General features: G+C 51.6%; 7 protein-coding genes across 7 annotated transcripts; 2 read left to right on the top strand and 5 right to left on the bottom strand.

Moving 5' to 3' along the window:
- Positions 1–4490: 4490 nt before the first annotated feature.
- Positions 4491–7112, bottom strand: P152DRAFT_395143 (MFS transporter; the record flags this gene model as incomplete). Its single annotated transcript, XM_033676287.1, has 9 exons — positions 4491–4560; positions 4645–4702; positions 4835–4931; positions 5020–5065; positions 5162–5195; positions 5355–5367; positions 5432–5457; positions 5708–6294; positions 6349–7112. The coding sequence occupies 9 exons, from the start codon at positions 7110–7112 to the stop codon at positions 4491–4493; spliced, it is 1695 nt and encodes a 564-aa protein (XP_033535081.1).
- A 1116-nt stretch (positions 7113–8228) lies between these two features.
- Positions 8229–10888, bottom strand: P152DRAFT_457809 (uncharacterized protein). The gene has a single exon (XM_033679308.1). It carries the CDS (start codon positions 10616–10618, stop codon positions 8555–8557), a length of 2064 nt encoding a protein of 687 aa, XP_033535080.1. The 5' UTR covers positions 10619–10888; the 3' UTR covers positions 8229–8554.
- Positions 10889–11807: 919 nt separating this feature from the next.
- On the top strand, positions 11808–12482 carry P152DRAFT_513674 (uncharacterized protein; the record flags this gene model as incomplete). The annotated part of the gene is made up of 1 exon (XM_033682814.1): positions 11808–12482. The coding sequence occupies one exon, from the start codon at positions 11808–11810 to the stop codon at positions 12480–12482; it is 675 nt and encodes a 224-aa protein (XP_033535079.1).
- Positions 12483–12513: 31 nt separating this feature from the next.
- On the bottom strand, positions 12514–15469 carry P152DRAFT_434558 (uncharacterized protein). The gene is made up of 6 exons (XM_033677492.1): positions 15256–15469; positions 15051–15203; positions 14902–15003; positions 14101–14757; positions 13872–14051; positions 12514–13816 (listed from the first exon to the last, which is right to left on the bottom strand). The coding sequence occupies exons 1-6, from the start codon at positions 15338–15340 to the stop codon at positions 12600–12602; spliced, it is 2394 nt and encodes a 797-aa protein (XP_033535078.1). The 5' UTR covers positions 15341–15469; the 3' UTR covers positions 12514–12599.
- Positions 15470–16259: 790 nt separating this feature from the next.
- Positions 16260–18189, bottom strand: P152DRAFT_319341 (TauD-domain-containing protein). Its single transcript, XM_033675205.1, has 5 exons — positions 17909–18189; positions 17814–17852; positions 17537–17761; positions 17145–17486; positions 16260–17094 (listed from the first exon to the last, which is right to left on the bottom strand). The coding sequence occupies exons 1-5, from the start codon at positions 17970–17972 to the stop codon at positions 16670–16672; spliced, it is 1095 nt and encodes a 364-aa protein (XP_033535077.1). The 5' UTR covers positions 17973–18189; the 3' UTR covers positions 16260–16669.
- Positions 18190–18583: 394 nt separating this feature from the next.
- Positions 18584–21486, top strand: P152DRAFT_507018 (phthalate transporter; the record flags this gene model as incomplete). The annotated part of the gene is made up of 12 exons (XM_033682513.1): positions 18584–18673; positions 19236–19289; positions 19341–19396; positions 19445–19472; positions 19530–19692; positions 19741–19958; positions 20006–20179; positions 20233–20339; positions 20392–20511; positions 20568–20704; positions 20761–20940; positions 21035–21486. 12 exons carry the CDS (start codon positions 18584–18586, stop codon positions 21382–21384), a joined length of 1677 nt encoding a protein of 558 aa, XP_033535076.1. The 3' UTR covers positions 21385–21486.
- A 1114-nt stretch (positions 21487–22600) lies between these two features.
- P152DRAFT_507016 (diphthamide biosynthesis protein) lies at positions 22601–27802 on the bottom strand (the record flags this gene model as incomplete). Its single annotated transcript, XM_033682512.1, has 4 exons — positions 22601–22957; positions 23024–24088; positions 24134–25224; positions 26143–27802. 4 exons carry the CDS (start codon positions 27800–27802, stop codon positions 22601–22603), a joined length of 4173 nt encoding a protein of 1390 aa, XP_033535075.1.
- Positions 27803–27965: the final 163 nt, after the last annotated feature.

The following is a 27965-nucleotide window of genomic DNA, read 5'->3' as shown; positions in this document are numbered from 1 at the left end:
AGGTTCTGACGAGCATCCACTGGATAAAAATGGAGCGCAGACCTTGACGTCTCAGACTCGATCGACTCCCAATTGGGTAGTGGTTTATACCACCAGGAAAGGTCTCCCAGCAGGATACAAGGCTGCCTTAAGCGTCACCTAGTTCCTCAGTCCGTGCTGACTATGATCAAGTCAGCCACGGAATTTACAGGAATGACTTTAAGTCAAGATGTATGTCTGGTGATCCAGTCTTCAGCAGCCACAGGACTGGAGCACTGCGGGAAAGCCCGTTCAGTGGCTTACTACCACCGCAGCTAGATCGACGACCGAGAAATTGCCCCGGTGCAAATGGCCCCAAGGTCTTACAAATCCACAGGAGGCCCAGCAATAGACCAGGGGGTTGGTGGTTGCGGATGAGGATATCAAATCCCCGGCCAATGAGACGATCGACCCCGACGAGCGTGGCGTCAGTTCTCTATGTGCATGTATGCACGGCAGGGAGGGGCGTAGAATGGGAGCCTTGCTTGACGCCTTGCTCTCGTCGCCCCTGCACAGGTTTATGCAGCGTCGCGGAGCTTCGACTCTTCCGAGAACGAAGGTTCCAGTAGGACGGGTCGATAATCTGCTACCAATCTTGGAAATGATCCTTCGCCTGGCGACGCAGAGTCCACAATTAGGGCCTTCTGATCCCTGATTGCCTCAGCTCGCTTCTAATGTTGAACGCAAAATGCAGATCCGGTTGATATGACGATAGGCGAGGGGGATAGTTCGAACTGTCTGTGAAAGCCTCCAGGTCTGTTTCCACGTGAAAGAGGACACTCTCGTGCTGAACGTGAAGCAACAGCCAAATTTCGGACCAAAGTCCAACAGCAGGAAAAGTTTAACCTGCTTGCCGGAATAGGTACCAGCCCGTCGCGCTTTCCCACGTTGTCTGTCCCACCAAGTGGGATAGCTTTCGTTGCTCCCTCGAGAGCTTCCTTCGCGGCTCGAAAAGTCAGAGGGTAGGCGCGGACCCCCTTACTGCACGTCTAGGAATGGAAAAGGCCTCCCGCGTTGGACTTGAATCGGCAGTACAGTTTCCGGTAGAGCGTGTGGACGTCAGGTCCCTGCTTCAGCTTTCACTGACGACGGCCCCTCTCTGGATCAATATGTACGTGTATCGCACTGATGCGCACTGATGCGCTGTGATGTTGTGCGGAACCACTAACTGGGATACCTTCATCCAATGGCACGGGATTGCGGGAGCCGTGGCTGCTGGGGATCCAGTGGATAGGAGATCACGCGTCCCGGTCGGCTGAGAGTCCCTGGGAAGGGATGCGAGGCAATGGGGAGGACAGCAGGGAATATTTGTGTGACGATGCGAGACGCACGGGGTTTAGACCGAACGTCGATTTCCTGAAAGCCTGAAGGCTAGACTGCGGTTCGTGCCTTTTCGTGCCGTGAGCCGTCTTGTGGTTGACCAGTGTAATGTCGTCTCGTCTCGTCTTGATATGTATGATTTAGATATATACAGAATCGGTCGCGCCTCAGGTCCGAGCCACGTACGTTAGGAAGTATACTTCCTTTTTTTGCAGTTCGCGTTGGAAAGATGGTCGTCGTAACGGCACCGGCGCATTCGGAGGCGAATGGATTGTGTGGGTCGTAGGTGAGGGAGGCGATGGTGGTATCGTTTGTGGTATCGATTGTGGATAGATCTGTCGCTGCTGAAACGGTAGGATTGGCGACGAAGGCGGACGGTCCTCGTAATAGACCTGGTGGGAAGGATGATGATGGTAAAATGGCGGCGTCGTGCAAACATCCAAGCGCGTCGTGCAACCCTCGGTTGCGGTCATGGTGTGTAGGGAAGCCCGGCTTCCATACTTTCGGGATTCCAATCAATTGTTTCGTGAGGAGGGTAATGGAGCCTATCGGCGCAGTGTTTAGGAGAACCGACGTTCAGTGGACGACGGGTGTTCGATGGTGAGAGACGGAAAGCGGAGGGCAGTCGAGTCAATGTGGGGCAACAGAGGGGAGGGTGGGAGGGTGTGGCTTTTTGCCTTGTGCTCACGGGGAGCAAAAGTTGCGGGTCAGCGACGAAGAGACGAAGGTAAGGAGGTGCAATTGCCAATTGGAGAGACGGTTCGTTTAGAGAGGATTTCTAGGGAGACTGCAGCAATTCAAGGCACAGAATTGCGACTATGTTGTGGCACCAAAAGGGTGTGATTGTGATGTTGGTTGTGGATGTTGATGGATGTGGTTGGTGGTCAAGTTCCAAAATTTGGTGTCTCTTCCTTGCGAATCTTGAGCCGAGCTTCTGGAGAAGATCCTAGGCTGGATGATGCTGGTCAATGCAGATTGCAGATGATTGCGCGATGCCTTTCCTGTCCTGACCAGACCAGTGGAAGAGACAACGGGAATATCCAAAACGGATGACTACTTTTAGTCCTTGGAGTTTAGACTGAAGACACTGGGGACGATGATGATGTGGAACTCGGGGAAAGTAGAGTGGAGATTCCTGGTTGAATCCAACAGCCGCCGAAACGTTAAGCTCGTCTCGTCTCGTCTGCTGAGATATTGAAAGAATGGAAAGAAAGAATAGAAAGGAATAATACCTACCTTGTAATAATAGCTCATAACAATCCTCATCCTGCCCTGGACAAACCGCTGGACTGCCGAGCACACGCCGCCAGATCGGCTTCACTCTGTCCAATTCCAACACAGCAGCGGATGCACCGAGGCCTGGTCCATCCCTCCCCCCAGAGCATCCCCAGCGTGTCCACCACATCGTAAAGGATGCAATATCACCAACTGCCCCCTTCCGTCCGCGATGCGACACCACCATCAACCAATCCGGACGGGGGAGATCAAGATTCATCGTGTTTCCTGAACGATCGCCTTGGGCTCGGTTTCGTTCAGCAAATGACGACGGTCCAATTGCTCAGGCCTCCCTGTCCATCGTAACTCCCACCGCTAGATGGCCCTCCGCGTTCTTCCGCAAAATCCGGGGAAAGGAACAAACCGGAGGACTCCTTGGGAGTTGGGGGGAGGCTGTGAACGGTGAACTGCGTTCCTTACCTATTAAATGCATGAGGGAATAAAAAGCGCATGCATCAGCAAGTAGTTAGCTCTAGAGGGCTGCTTGAGCGGCGAGTGCTACAACGCCTCCCAACCACCATCCTCATTTCGTGATTGCTCAGGAGTGACGACTGAGGACTGACCGTATTATGAATCTGTGACCGTCTGATGCCGCCCTCTGGAGCCGAAGCGGCCAGAACACGTTCGATTCGACGCGTAGCAGTCATTAGTTGAATTAGAGTAGGAAGTCGGCGCAATCCGCGCGGCTTCTAGTTGTTCTTCGCGCGACGAAACCACATGCGACACCAAATATCTCTATCGTGAGGCATCAACTCAGATGCCTAAGGACGCCACCTGCACCTCACTTCACAGACTGGACTTAGCACTGAGCTTACGCCTTACGGTCATAACTTTTATTCCAGAGACTTTATTTCCGGTGAATCGCGTGCTCGTGTCTCTGCCAGTGAAGCGGACATGGCACAAATACAAGTCCCACCATAGCTACCTCAGCTTCGGTGACTTCCATTGTCGTGAGATCAAGAAATTGTCATCCGTAGAAACCACCGTCAAAGTACGATATTAACCAACATGGCAATAACCCAGCATGTCGGTGTTTCTGTTTCATATCATTCGTTTGCCTTGCCCATCAAGGTCATCTCATTTCCCTCTGACAGTCAGACTCCTGTGATTGGGCGTTCCGCTATATAACCACAGTTACACCACAGTCCCCCTGTGTGATCAATCATCCAAGCCGTCGTTCTCCATCATTCGATGCTCCTTGTGGGCGTACCGCATAGAGCGATGCGGTGACCGTAAAGGTAAGACCTCGCTTGCGAGCGAAGGCGGGTCGACGGCCCATCTTACGCAGGCTAGGACCTCGCAGTACATATCGATACGAGGTTAGGTGCAATGGACGTGGCGAGTGCGTGACTGGTATTGCAGAAGATGCATTGTTGCTGCGAGATTGCTGATGTACTGTGATATCGATCTGAGCCTGATACTTCGCATGAGATCTTGATCATCCCAGACTAGATGGCTGAATGTTCTCTGGCACTCCCCTAAATAGTACCTATAATATCGGCTTGTTCCCTTCAACTGACACTGGTCGTCGGTCGATCGATGGGAGGTGCACCTGCCCCCTACATGATGCCTCGCTGCAAAACATGCTGTGTAATTCACGTCTATTTATACCCGTCATCTAGCTTTCATTCCCCCAAATTTCGCCCTACTCGAGGATCCAACCGCTGTCGATTCCCACGTTCCCCAGAGTTTCGCTCAACCCTGCTCGTCGCCGGCAGTTCGTCCGGCTCACGACAGCTGGAATATTGCCGCTGCTGACATGTTGGGAACGCCGCTAGTGCACGTAGCTTTTTGAGCGATTTGCGACGAAGCACCGCGCCGGTCGAGATGCGGGTGGGTTGTACTCGAGCCGCCTGGCTTCGTCCATCGAGGGGAGCTTATACGTTTGTTGCGAACCTACTCCTACCCCGAATTTTCTTGCCGTACTTGAAGAATAGATATGGAAACCTGCATCCCTCGTAGCACTCGTTAGCATGGGATTCCAAATGGAAGGTTCGTTATTAGTGGACGGTTCTAGCTCGAGAGACGTACGGTGCCATGACTAAAGAAAGAAATGCGAGTAATGACGTCGCCCATTGATATCCAAGTTCTGTATCGATAGAGTTAGCGCGATGATTCGAGCGTCCGATAGCAGAAACCTAGAAATGCGCCACTGCGCCACTAAAAGGAGTCCATCGATATCCCCAACGCCTTCAAAGATATGGACTGCGGAATTACTTACTCTCATACATCTGGACACCGAACAGCGGGAAAGCGGCTGCGAAGCCCGATCGCGCAAAGCTGTTCGCTGCAAGGGCACTCGCGGCGTAAAGCGGATACTACAATGCATCATGTCAGTAGGCAGGTACATACGGGGTCCGGGCGCGCCCCTGAACCGCAAGCGGCTATCAAAATATGTAGACCTACGCAATCGACCAGGAATGTGAAGATTCCGGAGAAGCAGAGGATGTTCCTGCCCATCACCGTTAGCAGACTGTTTGCGGTAGACCCTTCACCGCTATGTGGGGTGAGGATCAAGAGGTCTGAAGGAGATGGACACGTCACTCACCCAAAGCCAAACACGGCAGAGAAGATTATTGGCACTGCGCAGTGGAGTGTTGGGTTAGCCTATTTCGACACTATGAGGACTCAAAACAGTCTTTGATCGACACAACGGCCCCAGGGCATGCAATCGTATTGAAAGTATGCATGTTCCTCTGCATCGTGCCGTCACAGGTGGAGTTGGATGTACATGTACGTACCTATCCAATGTACCTACAGATGATGCAAGGGTTAGCCACTAGGATATAATGGTTGCAGAAGAGGTCAGAGCACTTACCCGGGGGAATGTTGTCCATCCAAATCCTAGAAAGAGCCAAAGATCAGCGAACATTCTATAGATGAGTTTAAAATGAGCCGTGTCCTGCTTTTGGCGAGCTGCAGTAGTTGTCTGGTCCTAGGCTTCGGGAGGGTGCAGATACGAGATGTGGATTCCTTCTACCCTATGAAGTACATAGTCTTCTATTAAATGGTGGCGCCGGAGAATATTCGCAACGGGGGGAAACAAGTGTAGAGAACTGGGAATCCAAAAGAGAAAGAGCCAGGGCAAACTTACCGAATAGTCCTATTGGAACCATGATAGCACCAAGAATAGTCGGCGGGAGTCGGTATTCAGGCTCAGATCCCCCTTTCTCTCCCCCTTTCTTCTCGCCTTTCCGAATGAGACGGCGGTAATTGGCCCGCCAAAAGGGATCGGTAGCGATTCCGAAGAGCATTCCCACCAAGAGCCCAAGGAAGGTCAGGCCCGACTGGGAGAGGGTCATTCCGTGATTGTTTTGGAAGACCAGGGGAAAGGCGCCGAAGAAGAGGTAGACGATTCCAAGTAGGAGAGAGGAGATGATGCAAAGGTTGAGGCACATGGGCTCGAGGACCAGCAGTTGGAAGGGCCGGATGCAACTCCACATGACGGTGCGAAGAATGCTGCGTTCCATCTTCTCAATCGGCGCTTGCCATCTATCATCCGTCGTCTCTTTTCGCAACTGTCGCGCTTTGCGACGTAGCAATACTGGATGGTAAGTCTCTGGGACGAGCAGAACTATCGCAGCAAGCTGAAACCCGGCCCAGATGAGCGCAGTATAGAAGGTCCAGCGCCAGTTAGTATACTGGTTGATGAAACCGCTCATCAATGGTCCAAGCTGTGGTCTGTTGTATATCGTTAGTGCCTTCTAACGGTAGCAACAGGTTCGCGCCACTCACCCTAAAAATGGGGACGCTGCATATATCATCATAGGCATGCTAAGATCATGCCTATTGAATATATCTCCCACCGTTCCGCCTGCCACGGACAAGAACGCGCTTCCGGAAAATCCATCCAGGAACCTCGCGACCAGCATCGTCGCCATATTCTTCGACACCGCGCACGGAATCAGCCAGATGAAAAAGAACGAATAGCTAACCAGGTAGACAGGCCTCCGTCCATAAAATTCGGACAGCGGGCTCAAGATCATCGGGCCCACACCCAACCCGGCGACGAAAAGCGACAGTCCTATCGTCACCACTATACGGGAGGAGTTGAATTCCTTCATGAGCTGGCCGTACGAACCCACATACAGCGACGATGCACACGCCACGCACGTCGAACTCATGCTGACAATGGCCACGATAAGCCATTTGCGCGCTTTGCTCATGCTCCGCGGATTCATGGGGTCCGAGTCACCGCCCTCCCAGTGAACTTCGAATATCTTCTCGGGGTCTACCACCCCATCAATGGCAGTGACCGTCTCCTCCTCTTGATGCAAAGCATACCCGTCTTCGCCGCCATAAGAGCGGGTATTGTGGATGCTCTGGGTTCCGCTGAGGGCACGGGGCCGCCCCGGGGCCGATTCAAGTGCGTGGGAGGGTGTTTCCTCGATGACATGCCCCTCGCCTGTGGAGAGGGATGAAGCGACGGTTGGGCTCAGGGGCTCTGACGGCGAGACCTTCGCCTCCACGTCTTCTCGCTCGGAAAGTTTCGATGACATTGGTGATATCTGCTTCCACGCATGAAGAGTTTCAAACTGACTGGAAGTCTAGTAATGCGAAACGAGGCCAATTGACTCGGAAAGGCCGTTTGGTGGTATAGAAATGTAGACGATTGACTATGTCATCATTAAGCTGTGCGGTCCAGCTCTCCTTTTTATATCGTTTGGAACATCGGCGATATTTGCGGTATTCATATATGACTAGGAAGTTTTCTCAAGACGCGACGAGAATTAATATCCGTCCCTCTTTTTCTTAAACACCAAAACACTGTACTGATGTTCGATTCGCAGACTTTGTGGCAAGACCTGTTGTCTTTTGAACGTTAAAGTCTGAACAGTTCAAACATCCATGGGATCGTAGACTGACTCATTTCCTGGTCCCATTAATCCTCTAGTATCCACTTTGGTTGCCGCGTTCTGTAAAGGGCGTGCGGTGTTGTGCTTGAGCTTCATGCCACCCCACGATTAAAGTTAGACGGAACGAAGGGTTAGTGGCATGTCAAAGATCCCCCCCAATGGCAATTGTGTAGGTAGATCTTGCGACTGGAATTGCATAAAGAGATGACATATGGATACAGCTCCATCAGACTCAAGACTAGCTGGTGACGCCATACTGATTCTCCAGCTGGCTGCTGTTACCGGCATTTGGTCGACCATCGTGAGTCTCTGCCCATCTCTGGACAACCTAACCAATGGCATCGAGGACAACAGGGTCTTCGTACGTTGATTATCGGGCGTTCTTCAAGAGTATTATTAATAGTGAGATTTTAGTTTTGGGGTGAAATGTACCTCAAGACCTGGGTGAACGGCATAACGGCAAAGGTGATCGGCAAGCCAGACGGCGCAACGGCCGTATCGCGCGGAAGTGCGGGACCTATGCTGTAAGCGGTTGGCAGATGTGCTATGGTAGGACTGGGATGCCCAGTTATCAAGTTGGAAATCAATTGCGCCAGAATAGCTAGAAACTTGATGGTTATTGACATCATTGAGTTGCATCCGGTGGAAAATTACAGGATGAGAACTGAGAAGGTCTGAATGAAATGGCTTACCTTATTTGCACTGATGTGATCGGACGAAAAGTATGTGTTTCTGCCCTTGCCATGCCATAGGGTGTGAAGCTCGAAGATACTTGATATTTCCTATAATTGGTCCTTTACCTTGTGAAATACGTTGTATGTGGCCTTCAAAAACAGACGTAAAGGGTCAAGCAACGGCAAGGCCATCAATGAGCTGGGGTATGAACTTTGCTCGCCAATAGTCCCTTCAGAAGGCATCGTATTACAGTAGACAGATTAGAAAGCCGACAGCTTTCTTGGTGCCTTTACCATTTATCCCAATGTCACAACTTGGATCTATAATCCATATGAACTTCCGAAGGATCGATTTACACATACGTACCCTTTACTCCGTACACGGCGCTTGAACACAATATCCGTCATGATCTATCCCCTCCCAACCTGAATCTCCCACAGCCTCCGACACACGTCATACGCCTCCCTCTCCCTCTCGCGTTCCCTTTCGCGGTCCCGCTCCCCGTTTTCCTCTCTCGGGGTGGTCGATTCCCCTTCTCCATCAGGCGGTAGCTCGAACGAGACACGTGATCTTCTCGAGCCTCCCGGGTCCCGCACCTTCCTGTCTTGCTGCTCTGGAGTGGCTTGCTTCGACTGCGGATGCCGTGCCGTCTGCTCCGCCCCCTGTGATCGTCTCGCTTGTTCCCGCCGTTCCCGATCTTTTCGCCCATGGTGCGTCTCATCCTCCCCGAGCTCGTCATCAAGGAACCCCGAAGCCACGCTCGCGACGCTCCGATTCCCCTGCGTATGCCCACGGCCATCGGCGCCCCGTCCCGGGCCTTTGACGCCGTTCGTCGTCGGCTTCTGCTTCTCGCCAACACGCACCATCACCCGTGCTAGCCCTTCCGCAATCGGATCGCGGAACCGTCGAACGCCTGCATACTCCCCCGCGACCTGGTCGAACTGCCTCTGCAGCCGCGGATCGATCCGCCGCCGCCCCCCGCCCCCGGGACTCCCCCCAGGCCCAGACCCTGGATATCCGGATCCGTAGGCGCTACTAGCCGCAGATAGGGGCAGAAGAAGCGGCCCCGTCATCGTCCTTGGGATGATCGTAGGGATGTTCTTCATCGGCTCGAGGTTCGAGCTCGCGCGCTGCAACCATAGTTTTTGCTGCGTGCGCGACTGGTGTAGTGGATTGTTCGTGTCGGGCGGGGCCGTGACTGCTGCTCCGGTGGTGCCGGTGCTGGCTTTTGCCGAGACCGTGCGCCGGTGTGCTGGGGCTGTCGCGACGGCGCCATCATCGCTGTCTGAGACATCGGAATCAACGCTTCGTCGAGACGCTCCGTCGGATGTGGGAGTCGGCCGGGGCGGGAAGAAGCTGCTGTGCTGGTCCGTGGCTCCGGAGGAACCGCCGGCGCCATTGATAAAGCGGGAAACGAGTTCGCTGCCGGGACCGGACGGGGTGCCTGCGAGGGTGCTGGACTGGCTCTGGGAGAGGATTCGAGTGTCTTGGGGTCGGGTGCTGGCGATGACTGGGCGTGGATCGTGGCGGACGTCGCTGGCTGTGATGGGGGTTATTTGGGGAGGGGCAGGGTGGTGGTGTTGTGATGAGCGTTGTAGGAGTCGTGAGGTAAGGATGTCGGCGTCAGCAGGACGGGCGGAAGGGACACGGCTTGCCGAAGGCACGGCTTGGGTAGGGAGATTCGGGGTAGAGGCAGTCTGGTTGATGAGATGCCATTCATCGTGAGAGGTACCGTCGTACGTAGGCTGTGGGGTTAGGGCTTCCCGTTGAGCACTCCTGGTGTCTCCAGCTTCGCGCTCTAATACCACGGAATTACTTCTTGTGTGGTCGCGCGTTGTTTCCGGCGACTGCGAATTACTATCTTCAGTCCATTCTTGATCGTCTTCTCGCTCCAGTTCATCGCCTATATCGAATCGTACAGTCGGGTGAGGCTGTTTGGTCGGAGGGATATGGTGCTTTGCCTTCTGTACTGGAGCGAGACCTGCTTTCGCTGCAGCCTTCACGATATTTTTCGAGGAACCATGTCGCGGGAGGTGTGAGGTGGAATGGTTCTTCCGCATGCCAACTGCATGCGCTGAAGCGTTTCGTTTCATGCCCGGTCGGTGAATATGAAGTCTCTCTACGTGGTGATGTGCACGCGGACTTTCTTGAGGGGTCTGGACAAGGTTTCCGGAGAGCGACCGATGGTGCACTTCCAGTCGCGCGGACTTCGATGAAGCGTCGGCTCCGCCGTCGAGGTGGAGCGGGACCGGCTTCAGGCCATTGAGGTTTTTGGTGGAGGCGTTGCGCTTGCCAACAACATGACGTTGTGGTTTGTAATGGGACTGTCGATGCGAAGTAGACGACTGTTCTCCTCCAGACAATGATCGGGAAACATACGACGAGGAGGATGGATTCCGCAATAGGGCAGGGCGTTTGGAGGATTGCTTCGGTTGGGAATCTTGGGATTGGGGGTCATCCTGATTGGGAGACATCTGTGCTGATCGTGCGCCTCATGCGCCGAGGGACTCCATGTGCCTGTGCAAGATGCTGTAGCGGGTGGTGGGTGTGATGAGGCGAGATTGGTAGGTGATTTGGAGAGGATACGATGTCAGAAATGCACCAGATACTGGTATGAGAAGTGAAGATGAAGATGATTGAACGTGTCTACGAAACAAGAAACGGTCAAGAGCTGGAATGGTTCCGGTTTTACATTCTCGTCGGTGCTTCCCCAACCATGACGTTTCCGCGCAACTGACTCTTGCGACACATACCGTAATATCATTTGCCTACAGGAGGTTCTGGAATCTGGAGTTGTTTCGTTTGCTGGACTGCACTGCCGATCCCGCGGGCCTATCGCTGGCTTCGCTGGCTTCGCTGGGCCCCATGGCGGGCCTACCGCTGAATCGCGGGGCCTATGGCGCCGATCAGCCCGACACTGGGCAGCCGGCCCCCAGTTCTTGGCGAAGTCCCCGGTTTAGCCTCTCCTTGTGACCAGTCGCATTCTCAATCTGCTGGTCGAGGTAACGAGATTGTATCAAATAAGATCTTCATCCCATTGATCGACCCTCTCACAGGTCAAGTGTTAACACTAACCTAGAAGTTCCTTGGTGGTCGAGTTTCACGACATTCTGGAGACACTGACAGTGGGCAAGTTGGGCAGGTCGAGTATCCATACTGGTGACAAAAGGTGTCACATCCCAGTGTGGCCTCCTCCAGCCGCTGGAAAGTATAAATAGGGGCATACGATCTACTGTATCAAAAGGAGCATGGAGTTTAGCAATCGGTCATTTCTAGAGTGGCAAAGCAAGGCAGAGACCAAACAGTTTCGATGCTCCGGTGTACTTCACGGTTAGATATCCCTTTCGTCTTTTCTGAATGCTTCACCCCCTTCAAGACTTCCCCGTTTGGAATTTTCTATCACCTGTCCAAGTTTAACTCCGCCGCCTTGAATTTATTTCATTCCTTTTCATCACCTTCTATATCACTGGTGTCTTTTACTATGGAAGCTATGAGTCCGTTTGTGAAGCGCCGTCGTCATAGGCCATTTATCATGACCATTTACGAGGAGACAGAGATGCATAATGTCTTACCTCTCTACTATTTGGTACTACCTCCATATGGTACACAGTACCGCCTAAAGAGAGATCCTTGCAAACCAGTCGGTGTCGTACTCCGTGGCCGATGTGTCTGTATCTCTTGAGTCCTTCTGGACAGCGCTCCAAACGCAGCGTAACCAGAGGAGAGCGGGAGATCTTCTTCGCGCAGCATACTACATCTTATACTAAGAAACAACCGCGAGCCCAAAATTCTGACTCTAGTTCTATTTCTAATTCGCAACCTGATGGCAGTAGAACCGACAGAGACTCAAGTACTAGGAACAGCGACGGCCAGATAAAGTCTTGCGGCGTGCGGGAACAGTCAATGTCCTGGAGCACGAGAAAGAAGCCGGATAAACGGGGCGCAATTGTAGTACGCCGTAGGCACTCTAAGGACACTGCAGCACAAGCCCGGGACGGGACTGATTTATTAGATCATACTCAGTTAGGCAGTCTGAACGCAGTGCAGTATCAAAGGGCGCACTTGAGAAGGAACCTTGGTGTCGACTTCAGTGGTGGACAGTTCGTAGGGATCGAGCCGGAAGCCAATGAGAAGAGCGAAGGGGACGGCGATGAGGACAGCGATGAGGGAGGCATAGAGGGCGAAGAGGGGGGCGAAAAGGAGGGCAAAGAGGAAGAAGGCAAAAAGGAGGGCAAACAGGATGGCGAAGGGGATGGTGAGGGGGAGAGCGAAGATGCAGGCAAACAGGAGGGCGTTTCAGAGGGCACCAGCGGTATCGATGGCCGCCGCGAAGCATAGTTTCAAGTTGCGAATATCTTCAAGATACCCACAAGTGTATTTCTGTCTAATATATGCAAAGAGTCTACAGCTCGTTACGCGTGATTTCATTCCAAGAGTACGGCAGCATCCCTTCCATCATTCTACCAAGCCGGCCGCGATCGTCCTCCCCTCATACCGCAACACCACCCTCCGCCCCTTCTCCACCGGCGCCCCTTTCTCATCGCCAAACTCTACCTCCACCCTCCCCACCTCCCCGCCATTCAACACCTTCGGCCGCTTCTTCTTGACGTCACCCGTCCGCTCGTCGAGCAGCGCCACCAACGGCATTTTGACCTGCCCCTCGCGGCTCATCGTCCCGGCGTGTACCTCCACGAACATCGGCAGCACTTGCTCGAACGCCAGAATCTTCGCCTGGAAAGTTCGCACGTTCTGCGCCGGGGAGTCGCGAGCGCAGATGATGTCTCCTTGGCGGAGGTGTTCGGCGTCGACGCCGGAGAGATGGACCGTGGCGATGGAGCCGGCGACGGCCCAGTCGACGTCGTTTCCCTCGATGGTGATTCCCTGAATAATGGCGGTATCACCGCTTGGCATGGCAATGACGTCGTCCCCGACCTGCATGTTTCCAGCTGTAAGCCGTCCGCTGATACTGACTGGGTATAGTTGGCTGTCCGTTGATATGTCGAATACCTCGAGCCGAAGCGGCTTCTCGATCGCTCGTTCCGTCGGCGCTATAGAATCGAGTGCATTGACGAGCGTGGGGCCTGTGTACCATTTCACGTCTGCGTCGTCTCGCCGTTTGGAAACGTTGTCGCCTGTCAGGCCGCTGAGGGGCACGAACACCAGGTTCTCGGGCTTGAAGCCAACTTTCGTAAGAAAACCGGTCATCTGCTCCCGGATCTCGTTGAACCGGTCTTGCAACCAATGGGCAGCGTCCATCTTGTTGACTGCGACGATAATGTTCGATGCTCCCATGCTCCGGACAATGAGTGCATGCTCGTGCGTCTGGCCTCGAATGCCAGACTCAAAGCTATTCGGGCTTGCATCAACCACCAAAATTGAAAAGTCCGCTTGGGCGGCACCAGCGATCATGTTGGGTACGAAGTCCTGGTGACCGGGAGCGTCGAGGATGGTGTAGTTAGTGCTGTCAGTGGAGAAGTGTGAGGTCGCGATGTCGACGGTAATGCCCCGTTCTCGTTCGTCCTTGTTGGAGTCCATGATAAAGGCCAGGGCAAATGAGGATTTTTTCAGTGTATTCGCCTCTTTCTGGAGCTTGTCAAGAGAGCGTTGGGTGATGACGTTCAGGTCAAGGAGCAATCTGCCCATAAGCGTGCTTTTGCCGTGGTCAACATGTCCTGGCAAAAGGTTTTAGCACAGAACACGGCGTGAGTGACGGCTCCAATAGCGTACCTATCACGACGAAGCTCGCCGATTTCTTCCCCGAGACTTTCTTGTGCTCGGCAAGTACATCAACTTTCCTCCTCTTCGGCTTCGGCAGGTCATTGATCTTCAGAGCCGCAACGCCGTCAGCTATTTTGTTTCCATCCGATGGCTTACCGCCTTGTGTAGCCGCGGTTTTGCCCTTGGGTCCTGATCGATCGTTAGTTCTGGTCGGTGGTCCCAAACGTTTTTACTGAACCCATTGAGGCTTTCGACTGAGCCGCGATGACTACATCGTCGGGACTAGGGCCAGCGAAAGATTTGAGCGGGAAGTAGGAGACAGCGAAACTCGAGCTAGATTCAGGGGTAGAGCCTTGCGATAACCGCCTTGACGAAGTCGCTCCCAATAAAGCATTGGCAAAGGCGGAGGGATCAGCTTTTACATTCCCGACGTCTTGATTGCACACCCCAAGAACGGGTTGGGATTCGTGTTCTTTCACATCAGACACTGGCTCTGGCACTAGAGCAGATGGGCCCGACGGAGCTTCGTTTGGTGTCGGTGGTTTGTGGCGGATAGGGACCGGCTTTTCTTCTTCGATGGCTACTCCGGGGGATATTGCTTCCCTTTTCGACCCCAGCTTGTCGAGTAGGGTGATCGACCTATCCGGCTCATGCGAGGGTGCATTCTCTTTCGGAACAGAGCTTTCCGCTTGCTTCTTGCGACGCGCAGCTGCGAGAGCCGCTAGCTTCGATGGTTTTCCTGACCCTCCCAGCAAGCCTGTCTCCCTCCTACTAGAGCTAATGGACACGATCGCACCTTGCCGTGTCGGAGGGACCTGGAGCCATGGGCAATCGGAAAAGAAGTTCGAAATGCGTCTTTTCTTAGGAACTGGGACTGGGTATAGGGAGTATGGCTCTACACACAAACGCAACTCAGAACAACAGCCTCTCTGGTTTGAGTCTCGAACCACGACATAACAACTGACCTTAAGTCGGGCAAGCAATAGACTCCATCGTCTGCTCGACTAGAGAAGAGCAATATACGAGAGAAAGAACCAACCTTTTTGTATCGTGTGTTGCTTAGCTGCAACCTTAGCTGCTTGATCAAATCTCGACTCGGGTTTGGTCTGCTTTGGCGTAGCCTGTGCGGGCTTCTGAGCGTCTGCATATCGTCAGTTACGATATCGTACCACAGTTCAGGATCTATACTTTTAAGATAAGACACGGATTTGGTCACATCATAGTAATAATGCCATAGAGCTTCCTGAATGTCCTTGTCGGAGATCTTGTGATCTGGACCTAATCCTTCTCGGACGCGTTGAACACCTATTCGCATTTGCTCTTCGTCCTCCGCACTGAGACCTTATCATCATGTTAGGAAGTGGTTTTTGAGCACCGATACATGAAGATTTACCGTCCCCGCCTGCCTCGTCATAACCCTCTTCCTCATAATAATCGTCATCGTCATAATCGAGGTTTTTGACTCGCCGATGCGACATAGTTATTTTGAGGCTCGTATATTCCGTAGAACTGTAGATATGGATATCTGTCTAAGGCTATAGAGAGCTTAGAAGAGTTGATTTCGAAATTCTGGCATCTCAAATGAATATAATTAGAATGGCACCCGATGTGTGGATGTTGACGCCCAAGTACCAGGTGGGCCAGGTCACCAGCAAAGGCTCGAGTCATCTTGCAGCCAATCATGACACAATAAATAGCGACTTACTCATCAGTGATAGTCACGTGTATACCGTTGCCACAATATTCTGATTTTGAAACTGAAAGATGCAGTACCAATCACTCTTCTCCATTAAATTTACTTCAACTTATCATTGGAAAGACAATAGTTACTGAAGCTAAGTGGAAGTGCTGGTGTTGTTGTCTTGATCTCCAGCATCGAGAGGCGTTTCCTTCAAACACAATCCGAATTGTGGTCTGCACCCCCCCGAAGGACAATCAACCAAACCACGTCCGCATTCTACAACCTAATCAAACTCGCGAACCATAGATGTTCCGAAGCCTTACGCGCGGTGATCTGCATTGTCGAGTCTAGATTCATCGTTTGGAGGATGAGATCCTTAAAAGCCATGTCGTCAACCTCTGGCCAATCCCCAAATGGCATAACCGGGTGGTAATCGGCAATTCGATCGTCTCACAGGAGCCCCAACAGCTGGCACGCCAAAACGATCATCAATATGCTTCCTCAAATCACGGCTGATACATCGATGTACTACACGTGAACAAGAAGTTGTAATCGCTGGGTATCCACATCAAGTAGTGGCCGTCGTGTGGTGGGATCGGGCGCCCTAGTACGCTTCAGGTCCTCTTCGTCATCAGCCTTTATCGCGTCCCTTGATCTGATTTTTGTTCTTTTCCTTCCAAAACCCGCCTTAAATCGTTCCTCATAGTTTGCTTTAATGCACCGAGATGCTCAATGAAATACTCTGATGGGCTACCCCATTCGTGAACTACTAATCAAGATTTCTATAGGCTCGCTATTCTACACTTTCAACTACACACGGGACTAAGTTCAAAGGCTATTATTTCATTACCATAATTCAATTTGTCTCACTAATCGGTTTAAGAAGAATAGATGGCTGCGGACTGGCAAAGCCGCGAATAAGCTCCGGACATTTTCACGGACTCGGTCATACCACAATCTTATCACCAGGAGAATTCTGACCCAGAGCTTCCCTGCGTGACTTACTATTGGGATCAAAGTATGGGCGCTCACCCAATCCCACCGCCCGGTTACCGAAACGCTCACCCTGACCGTCATAATCGAAGGTTGCACTATGGAAGACGCTTCTGTTGTCCCAGATCGCTAGTCATATGTCAGCTCCGAGCCCCGTCTTCTTTGGAAATACGGGATGTTTACCAATATCGTTGGGGTTCTTCCACTTGAGGCGGACCTGCAGGTCGTGGTTCTTGTATACCAAGTCCAAGAACCAGCTAAGGAGGGCCTTGGACTCGTCTTCCGTCACGCCATTGATTTGCTTGATATGGTCTCCGACGGGGAAAATACTCTTCCAGCCAGTCACAGGGTTGGTCCTCACAACGGGATGCACCGCCTGCAACAGGGTACCAACGTTTTCGGGTGCGCCGCGAGGCTTGTCATAGATCTCGAAGCCACCGCGAGCAGCAGCGGCGTTGAATCCCGGTTGAGCGAATGTGCACGTGAGACCCTCAAGGAACTTCTGGTATGGCTCACTGATACGGTCGTAGATCTCGTATCCGGATGCCCATAAAGTATCTATCATGGCTGTTAGCACCACCTCTGGCGAGAATATGGGTCCCTCTCACCTCCTCCCGTCTTGGGTAGCTCAACGAGTCGAAGCGAGGTGTAATCAGCCGGGACTGGCTCAAAGGCGATATCCGAATGCCACAGTTCAGCGCTCAGTGTCTTTCCGCGGAGTCCTTGATCTGCAGCTTGGCTGTAAAACTTCTTGAGCTGGACAGAGCTGATCGTGGTGATCTCCGGATCGGTTCCTCCACCCTCCCGGCCAGTGTTCGACATCGGGTGAATGTGCAGGCCCGAGGTTTTCGGCTTTCCCGACAGTTCACCGAGTCGCTGAACCAATACTTTCTGAATATCGTTCGTGAGGCTGTCTTGGGCACGGAAAAATACCACACCGCGCTGGGAGACTGCGAGTCCATTAGTCTAGAGCACGTGTGTATTGGTATAGGGTGCTTTCTTTTTACGGCCAACTCCTTCAAGAGTTCATCCGCATTTGGAGAATTAATCCACTCGACCAAGTTGGCCGTTGAGAACTCCGTGCCGATGACTGGAGTTACATCGAATTGCTCGAATTGATCGAGAAGGCCCGACGATTTCAACGGCTGCGGTCTGCCTTTTGTAACAATTGGAACCTCCTGTTCCGTCACTGGGGGTGCCACAACTGCTGAGGGTGCCATATTTGCTGAATTGTTCCTTTGTTAAATGGGTTCAATGTGTAATCTGAGTGTTTCTACCTTCGTTTGCGGTGTCTTCGAGTCCTGATTTTATCCATCCTTTCGGATATTTAGGACATTTTCAAAACCGCAGCATATTGTCGAATGCAGCTTACCGATCACGCACTTTACTATTGTCCATTTGTTGTCCATCCATCGTTGATGTGTAAGATGTCGCATTAGACAAGCCTAGTCATGGCAGATAGATCCTAGACGATCACGCATGTTCCTGATCCGTTGCGCCATTCTGGGGCAGGATGACTACACCATCCATCGAATCAAGTCCATTAATCTTATCTTAAAGCCTTGATTTATTATTTTAGAGTATCTTATGCTTCATCCAAAAAATTCATTGAGCGGGGTACGTGGGGTAAATGTGCTGAACTGCTGATGGTCCAGGTTATACGGAGCACGATACTTTTGTGCCTGCCATGGCCCCTGGACTCTTCGCAATCCAACGAAAACTTAGGTAATAGAAAGAATGCGATTGTTATGAGCATCAATAATACCTGTGGAGCCAAGTTTCAAGGGGTAGTGCCACAATCACGGGTTGAGAGAAGCACGTGACCGTCATTACCCTTTCCACACGTTTCTTACTTTCTTCTTTGGATTATGTCGCAATCCGTGCTCCAACGCAACAACAACAATACAAGGGCCTCTGCAGTGACGGTGGTTATGGCCTTTACCATTGGTGCATACCTGCAGCTCTTACACCTAGAAGGATCGTCATTGGGCGACCTCCAGGATAGCGTGCATAGACGTGCTATGGTGGTTCTCTGCTAAGTGTGAATATGCACCTCTTCCACCATCGGGTTGGCGATTCATGGTCTCTGAACGTTTCACCCCAGAGCCATCGATTCCTACCCCAGAAGGGAGACCCGGTTGGGCGGCGGAGGTTGTCACTGGGGTAATGTGAGCCATTCATAATCGCTCGTAATCGACCCCAAGTCTGTCCCAGGACTGCCAGATCCCTTGAATTCGCTGGAAGGGCTAGAATAAGTTGCATCATGGGCATGCGACAACTCTATTTTCGAAGCGAATACCATATGATTGGCATTTTAACACCCCTTTCAAGCAATTATGCCATAGCACATCACTATCGACGACATAGTCGTCCCAAGCGCATCCAGGGCAACTCGTTTTCCTGTTCCCTCCGTTTATATTAACTTCATGGATGTACTATTGTGCCGGATATATGTCCCCTGAGCCAGTTGGAACAGGTTATTCCTTCCTTAATCTCAGTCGCTTTTCGTCAAGATGCCCACAGTGCTTGTGCAACGCTCCGTTGACCGGTCAGACTCATCGCTCACTGATATCGATGGCAAGGAACCCAATGTCACTGAACATCCCGTGGACGACAATGTTCCTCCGCTTGGTGTTCCTCCACAACTGAAGGTATGGTCAACAAATCCGATTGTCAAACCATTCCTAAGCATTGTATAGCGGTTTTGGTGGCAGCGAAGCGTTAAACTCGATCCGGATGCCATTGCTACTCAGGTCAACCATCCCTTCCATTTGGACTATTCTCTTGGTCCTAATACCTCGCAGCGTTCTGTATATGATCATGCTGAAACAGCCAACAAATACCAGCCAAGAGATGACTGGTAGACTTTCTCAATCCCCTCTAGAGCGGCAGATGTTGACATAAGTAGGGAAAACATCCACCGCTTCGACCCGCTGGTGAGAGCCGTCCACTTTCAGCTCCTTTCATTACTGTGCTCACTCCAGTGGTCGTAGTTCCGCTGGACCTGGGGAGAGGAGTACAAACTGGTTCGCAGGGTCGATTTGCTGATTATGGGATGGGTCTGCATTATGTTCATGGCGCTAGAGATCGATCGTTCCAATCTCGGGCAGGCGTTGACGGACAACTTCCTGGGGGATTTGCATCTGACTACAAATGGTATGTCGCTTCATGGTCAAAGTGTTCGTCCTTTTCTAATGGACGTAGACTTCAATCTGGGGAACACGGTGACTAGGGTTAGCTTCCTGCTTGCGGAGCTCCCATCTCAACTTGTTTCGAAATGGGTTGGCCCTGACCGATGGATTCCCGCACAACTGGTGCTCTGGAGTATCGTTGCAGCCTCACAGTTTTGGCTTAACGGACGTGCGTCTTTTTTGGCCACCCGAGTGTTGTTGGGAATGTTGCAAGGAGGATTCATCCCTGATGTGGGCATTCGGACTCAGTCGTTCTGCAGTAGCGCTAAACATGTCAGGTTATTTTGTACTTGTCATACTTTTACAAACACCATGAGCTTTCTATCCGCCTTAGCTTCTTCTGGGCCGCGATGAGCATTGCAGATATCATGAGTGCAATATTGGCGTTTGGCATCCTACGAATGAGAGGTGTAGGGGGGCACAGTGGCTGGCGGTGGCTGTTCCTCATCGAGGTAAGCCTTCTCGACTGGATCTTCTTATTTCTAATGCTCATTAAATGATATAGGGTCTCCTTACCTTGGTAGTTGGCATATTTTCGTTTGCCCTCATGCCTGCTGGGCCGGCGCAGACAGCAAGTTGGTTCCGTGGGAAGAAGGGGTGGTTCACCGAACGGTATGACCCGTCTCACATCAAATAGTACCCTTCACTTACCATCATGTTACAGGGAGGAGAAAATCATCATCAACCGTGTGATTCGCGATGATCCCACCAAAGGAAGTATGCATAACCGACAGCCTGTGACCCCGAAGCTACTCTGGCAGAGTCTGAAGGACTATGACTTATGGTATGTTTTCATTCTGCAGAAGATACTGAACGAATTATTTCTCATCCAGGATACAGGCCAATGTACATCCTGGGGCTCACCTTCCAGATACCTTCAATTCCCCAGCAGATATACCTTACACTGTCTCTGAGAGGACTTGGGTTTAACACCTTTGAAACAAATCTGTTAACCATCCCTTATACCGTTTTGCATAGTAAGCTTAATCTCCTTTGACTAATGCCTCCGGAAATTCTGACTTTTTATTGTTAGTCATCGCAATGTTTGCCATCACTGTTGTAGCCGAGACATGGGGACAATTGGCCTTCACGGCGCTAGCCGGGCAGATCTGGATTCTTCCCTTCCTCATCTATCTCAATATTGTCGACACCACGAAAGTGAGTCGGTGGACAATATGGGCGGTGACCTCCCTTCTGCTTGCCTATCCAAATGGTACGTTCGCGATACACTGTTCTTCCCCGATATCTATCCGACAACACAGTGAGGATCGTATCTGTCGTGATACTGAACTGACGTATCATCTCAGCCCATGCGATCCAGGTTGGCTGGAACTCTCGGAACAGCAACACCGTACGCACGCGCACCGTATCAGCCGCTTGTTACAACATGTTCGTGCAGGGATCCGTCATGATCTCGGCGAATATATACAGGATGGACGATGCCCCGCGGTATCAACGTGGAAACCGCCAGTTGCTTGCTATATGCTGTATGAATATCGTACTGTATCCACTGGTCAAGTCTTATTATGTGTGGAGGAATAAGTCGAAGGATGAGAAATGGAACAAGATGGACAAGGACGAGAGGGACGCTTATTTGGAGGCCGAAGGACGACAGGATAGGGGCAATAAAAGGTTGGACTTTAGGTTTGCGCATTAGAGAAATGCCTTAGACCACAATACGCAGGCCGGATATGTGGCCAGGAGAACAGGTACAGGTACAGTTGGTACTTAAGTTGTGATACCTGACGCGAACGCGTCGTGAGGCTGCTTTGGAACGTCATGCGCTAGGCTAAATTGGGCGATTAATTTCCATTATTACTAGCGTTGGGTGGTTGGGGTCAAAGCTCGTGTTGGGGACACATCTCAGCAGCCTCTCAATTAGTTATCATTACTTGGCAAGTTAACATTTCCTTAATACACCTGAGCTTGGGCAGGTAACCTGCGTTCTCGAAGTCGATAAGTTGAACTAGCTTGATCACCACTTCTTGGCCAACCTGGTCGAAGTTGACCATATTGTTATTAGGCTTTGATATCTGGGTATGATTGGCTCCGGTCAATAAGTCTATATAGCAATTAGTCTCAATATGTAAGTGGACAACATCTTGGTCATGCAATTCAGCAATCCCTCTCAAAATAGCATGAATTATTTGTTTCCTCGATCGCATCGAAATCTGCATTCTGACAAGCTTCAATAAGTCACTAGTAAAATACTTGTCGACCAATGTTGGTTGATTCGGGATGGCACCGAAGGGAAGTCAAATGCATGCTGATGCTTCTCCTGAAGTCGGGGCAGGATAATATTGTTGAACGCAGCAAAAATGGACTCCGGTATATCCTTGAGGGAGAAATTGTCCTCTTCAGATCTGAGATGTCGTTAGCCTATGATGTAGATAGTTATACCATAAGCGGGTAACATAGCTTAATGTTTCCAACCAGGCACGGCCAACATGTGGTTTATCTTGCAAGAACTTTTCTAATCGATATCGTCGTCCAGTGGCACTTATCAGCTCAGAGGGAGCGGAGGCCATCCGGACAGCTGTTCGAAGCATTATTTCATCACCGATGATGACGGATAGGCAGATTTACAGGATGCACAGCACCTGTCTTGGTTGGATTACTGTAACCATTGAGACTTAAAGTTCGGTTGTTGGGCCCCGTCCCTCAGGGGACGCCTTGACGCCACCGCCACAAAGTCTGAACTGGAAATCAGGAGTACAGCGACTATTGCTGGAAAGACGATGGCGGAATAGTTGGATACTTTAGGGACGGAACTTGAATATATCGGAAGAGTCCGATCCTTTCATTTAGACCGAACAATTAACAATAGTATGTATAATTATGCTATACAGTATCGTGACCCGAGAAAATGCACATCATTGCGGGGCACCCCCGTACGTGGCCTGCATCTCATCAAGTACCTCCACCACGCCATCCTCTAGCCCGTTCAAGCCGGCATCCTGGGCTGGGCCGGGCTCTTCGCCCTGTGCTTGGCTATCCTCCAACGAAGTGAACAGCCAAGCCACCGCCTCGACTAGCTCATCGGCTTTCTTCCGCTCCTCCGCTTCATTAGTCTTTCTAGCTCGCGCTTGGGCTTCCAGCAAGCACCTCTCCTCCTCCTCGGCCTCTTTGCGGCATCGCGCCCGCACGCCCGGTTTCTGCGTGCAGTTGGGACAATAGTAGTTCATCATGCAGAACTGGCAGCTGCAGCGGGGTATATTCATAGAGCAATCCTGTAATATTGTTAGCGATTGGTACGAGTTTGAGAGAATGCTACCATCCAGTAGGATGACACTTACCTGACAAACGTGAACTTTGCATTCCGTGCATTCACGCACCATAGCCATGCATCTTGCCCTTGTATCCCCCATCGGCCGCTGCTGCTGGCAGAAGTACGACCCGCACCCTTCCCACTGTACAGGGTGTCGAGGACTACATGGGAGCGGGTTATCTTCGTTCAACCCTGTATATTGCGTCTGCCGTGACCGATATGGCGATTCCCCACCGAAGCCGCTCAGGCTCATGGATCGAGGCCGTAAAGGGGTCATTCGTCCCCTGGGGATGAGCGCCGAGCTGCCAGCTTTCGGTGCTTCGATAGTTTCCCGTGACGCTGTGATCGGCTCGTCGAATTGGCTCGAAGACATGAGCGTCGGTGCTCGTGAGTCGGTGGCTACATCCGTGTCCATTTCGGAGCCGTCCATGCTTCCCATATTTGAGGAGGGGGAACTGTCACGGGCTCGGAGTCGGGATATGGTATGGTACGGGGGGATTTCAAGGACGGTCGGTTTTCTGTAGTTGCGGACAAACTCTCGTTCGGTGTGAAGGTCTCGGAAACCGCACTTGCGGATCTTGAGAACGCGGAAATCGTGTTCTTTGCAAAGGGGTTTCATACACGCTCTGCACTTAACCTGCCATTGCTTTGAGTCGAAGCAATCCTGACATAAACTTCGAGGACTGGTCGTCGCCTGTAGATCGAGTTTGTCTTGTTTCAAGAAAGGCAGAATGTCGACTTCGTCGTCAAGACCTGGTCGCCAGAGAACATGGTCTTGCAGAGCTTCCTTTGCGAACCATCGCTTCTTCGGAGAGAAATCGGGATCCTTGTATTGGCTTTCATTTGGAAGTGGGACGGACCTAATCTTTTCCGCACCATCTCCACCCAGGGCTGGCCCGAGAAAGACGATGCCACCTCCGCCCGAGAAAATCGGTTCGAGACAGCACCAATGCATACTCAGTTTCACAGGACTGTTAAAGAGACCGCCCGTTGACTGGGTATCATCGTCATCCGAATCCGAGTCGTCCAATGGCGCATTTTCGTTGATATGATTTGGTGATCGCACTGTTTCAGGAGCCCACCAGTACTTGTTCTTTGACTTGGGATTCTTCTCCCGGGAATTGCTCGAAACGTTTACGCTCTGCAAGAACGGCATGCCGAAAGAATCGAGGTGCGGAAGGGTAGGTCTTGATCTCTTGCGCTTCCGGGGTAACGGTCGATTGAACGCGCAACTCCCGCAAAGGGTTCTTCGACATCCCATGCAGTGCATCTGGACACTACATTGTTCGCACCGCTCGTTGATCTGATCCCCGCATTTATCACATCGGACATTGTCGACAAAGATCTTATGGCTCGTTCGAAGATGCGAGGGAGTTAGCTTACTCTCGCCCTTATGCGGCTCGTCCACGGTTCCCAACGGCTCCCCATTATACCCGATTTCTTTATCTTCCCACAACCGCCAGTTATCAGTCTTACCGGGCTTGCTTTCCGCACTGGGCCCGATCCGATTTTGCGATCTCCAGAGGCGATCGAACGGTACCCAAATCTCCTGGGTGCCTGGGGTGGCATGAGATGTGTAGTAGTTCTTTCGGCGGAAACATCGTTGGCCTGGGGTGGTGCACCATGCGGAATCCGTCCAGATGTTCAGATCGTGACATAGCTCAATCAGCTCGTGGGTCGGTTCGGAATCAGAGTCTTTTCGAATGAGAGAAGATGGAAGATAAGGGCGGCGGCGGTGGTGTCGGCAGCGGTAGGTGTACAGACTCTTGAGTTTCAATTCGCCCGGTCGTGCCCACGGGGAGTGCTTCGGGCTATAGCTTTGGAGGAAAGGAAGGATGTGGTATTTGATCGAAACGTTCTTGCACCCTCGGACGGAGAGATGCTCCAAAGTATCGAGCCTAGGCTCCAATACCCTCGCAACTAATGTGACCCCAGAAACGGCGGTATTGCAAAGGTCGAGACTCGTGAGCCGTGTAGAGACTGGCGCAAGTACTCTGGTCAGTAGACCATCGAACGCACACTGCCTGGCCTGCCGCTGGGTATTGTCCGTATTGTCCGATCCCGAGACCAGAGGATGCGGCAAACGAAACGATAGGGACCTCCATGCTAGCGGATATTTCCTTAGAAAGTCTCGGAGGTAGGACGAAGTATTGGAGAGGGCGATAATAGAGGTCGTCGGGAGGTTCGCGAAGAGAGATTCGAGAATCGGAGGGTATGTGGTCACGACATCTTCGAATAGTGATCGTTGTTGCAGCAGCGTAGCCGCCATGCCGCTTTCTACGGCATTCGTTTCCTCCTCTTCATTCTGAGGGTCTGTTAGACAAGCGAGGGTCGGTTCCCGGATTCCGGAGTCCGGATTCAGCACCATCCTCCCAAATCTCTCTGCTAACTCCGCCCCCAAGAGACAGTCCTCACGATGTAACGAACATGGACGGGAGTCGGTGGCGATCATGCAGCTGACGGTGGCATCGGGGATCAGTGAGGGTACGGCTGGAATCAGGCTCACGCGGTGGAAGTAGAACGGGAATATGGATAGGAGAATGTTGAATTCAGGGTCGAATAGTGAGGGATCTGGTGGTAGGAGTGGAATGGAAAAACGGTGAACAGTGAAGTATGAAGTGTGAAGAAGGCCTTGCGGATGTCCCTTTCACGATTCGCGGACTGCATCCCGGACATGTCAAACCGTGAGGGCGTGACTACATGAGGCTTGGCAAGAATTCCTCCCTCTAATGAGTCTCACTGACGCCGCCCGTCTCCGATAGTCCGATAATACACTCCAAGAATACAACCCGATAATACGGGAATGTCACCGTCTGCTGTTGAATTTGGCGCCTAGTAGGGGTGCTACTAAGCACAGGTAATTACTTGTGCCTATTAACTTTGTCCTTGTCATTAGTTAGCAGAACATGAGAGACCATACTTATTGCTTCCCAAGATGCCAACTCAGATGTGAATATCCCCCACTCCCTATCTCCTATATTTTGACGTGTCACGGTCTCATCCTTTGTCCTCACTATTCACCCACACGACATCAATACTAGCGCCTTAATCACTTGAGCAACTTGGTTTCACAGTTTACCTACTGAATGGAACAGGTGGTTGCCAACTTGGTCTCACTTTAAGCTCATGTTTTCTCTAGATTCCCACCAGAGTAGCCACGTGCAACACCGCCTCTCCCCTCTTCCATCTCTCCACCTTGCAGCTCGCTACTGAGCGGCAACCCATCCTGCTCAGTATTAAAGTCACTACCCAGGCCTTGCCACTCTCTCCCACGAAGAAATTCTGCTCCAGGTGACACGATTCCTCCAATCTGAGCGATATCGCCATTGGCTCGCTTGACCAGCGACGTTGACTTGGATTTATTAGGGTGCGCGTTTTGCGACCTGTCTGCGCGGGTCGATGCATTCGATGGTGCCATTGGCCGCGAATGAGACACGTATCTGCCGCTCCGCAAATCAAATTCTGGAGGTGCCGACTCATCGTCAGATATGTCTTCTTGGAAGCCGTTCTGCGCCGATTTGGATGCGGTTTCCGTCCCGTTGAGGTGCTCGGACTTTTGCTCGCTATCAAGGGCCTTGTTAAGCAAAGTCTGATAGTCACTGGACCACTGGCCAGTCCAGACCCGTTCTTCATCGCTCTTCAGCACAATATCTAGTTCAAACGGCGTGATGATAGGTCTCCAGAACTCCTGGTTTTCAATCAGACTGCTCTCCCAGCATCCAATGACCACCCAGCCGCCGATCTCACTGAAGTTTGCCACTTTAGCAGCATTGATCTTGCCAACAACGAAAGTGTAACTTTTCTTTCCTGCAGCAGCGATTTGCTTCTTGACGTACTCGAGAATATCCATATAATTGCGGACGGACAAAGTGTTGATGAGAATGCCGAATACTGATACGGTACTCAACGACGTGACTAGTCCATACCGACGTCGAAGAGTCGCTGATGCGTTTCCTTGCGCTACACTTGGCAGCGTGGAACCATCGGCATCGATTGAATAGATATTGAGGTTCTTTGCCCGGGCCGAAACGGTTAGAAGCAGCGCTGTAGGTGGGTCCCCGATATGAAACAAGCTATAATCTTGAAGCGCTTCGGCTGAATCGATAGCTGTGGGGAGTGCCCGGTTGGGAAGCAAGGCAGATGGATCGTGGACGACTGAAGTCATCTGCACGTTCTTGTAGCCTTGCCCGAGTAACTCGGCGTATATCTTGTCCAGGTGTGTCATGAGCGGCATATCAGCCATCAGAACGACCTTTTCCTGTGCGTCAGGGTAAATCATCTTGAACGTTGATATAACAGACTCGAGTATAAGAGGTTGAACGGTGAAAATATGGAGAACTGGAAGTCGGGCAGTGGGGGATAGACATCCTCGTCCATAATGAACGACCGAATCAGCGTCCAAGTGCTCTGCTGCAACTTCATCGACGCAGCATGAGCCATAAGACGTGTCTCCAAGAATAAAGAGCTTCACTTCAGTACCGGTTGGGTCGGCGATCGAAAGACTGGCCACTTGAGATGCCAGTGGATCCTCTCCCTGTTCGACCTCCTCCAGAGTCTCCGGCTGAGGACGCGAGAGGTCTTTTTGCAAAGCATCAATTACTCGTGGAGCATCCTTCAGCATGGCATCAGGGAATTGAAGCGCAACTCGATGCCATCTTCGCCTCCTGATCTCCGCCACGGTTCGTTGGATATCATAGGTAATTCGAAGTTGCTCTTCAGAAAGCCGTGAAGTTCGTTCCACCGTCGGCTGGACATCATAATCAAAAATCTGAGTATCCGGAGTGGATAACACCGGGGCCGATTCCATGACTGCAAAATGAAGTTGATTTTCGTAGGTAATATATGAATTCTTGATCGACAAGGCTTTTCAAACTTGGTGAAAGAAAATGTGAGCGCCTTACAGATTTCATGCCTTAGGCACCAATATACCATTTGCCTCAGGTTTATTCAACTCAAGCTCAACATTTCAA

The sequence above is a fragment of the Eremomyces bilateralis genome (assembly GCF_010015585.1).
Source record: "Eremomyces bilateralis CBS 781.70 unplaced genomic scaffold P152scaffold_7, whole genome shotgun sequence".
NCBI classification, from domain to species: Eukaryota; Fungi; Ascomycota; class Dothideomycetes; order Eremomycetales; family Eremomycetaceae; genus Eremomyces; species Eremomyces bilateralis.
This window is presented reverse-complemented; position numbering and strand designations above follow the sequence as displayed.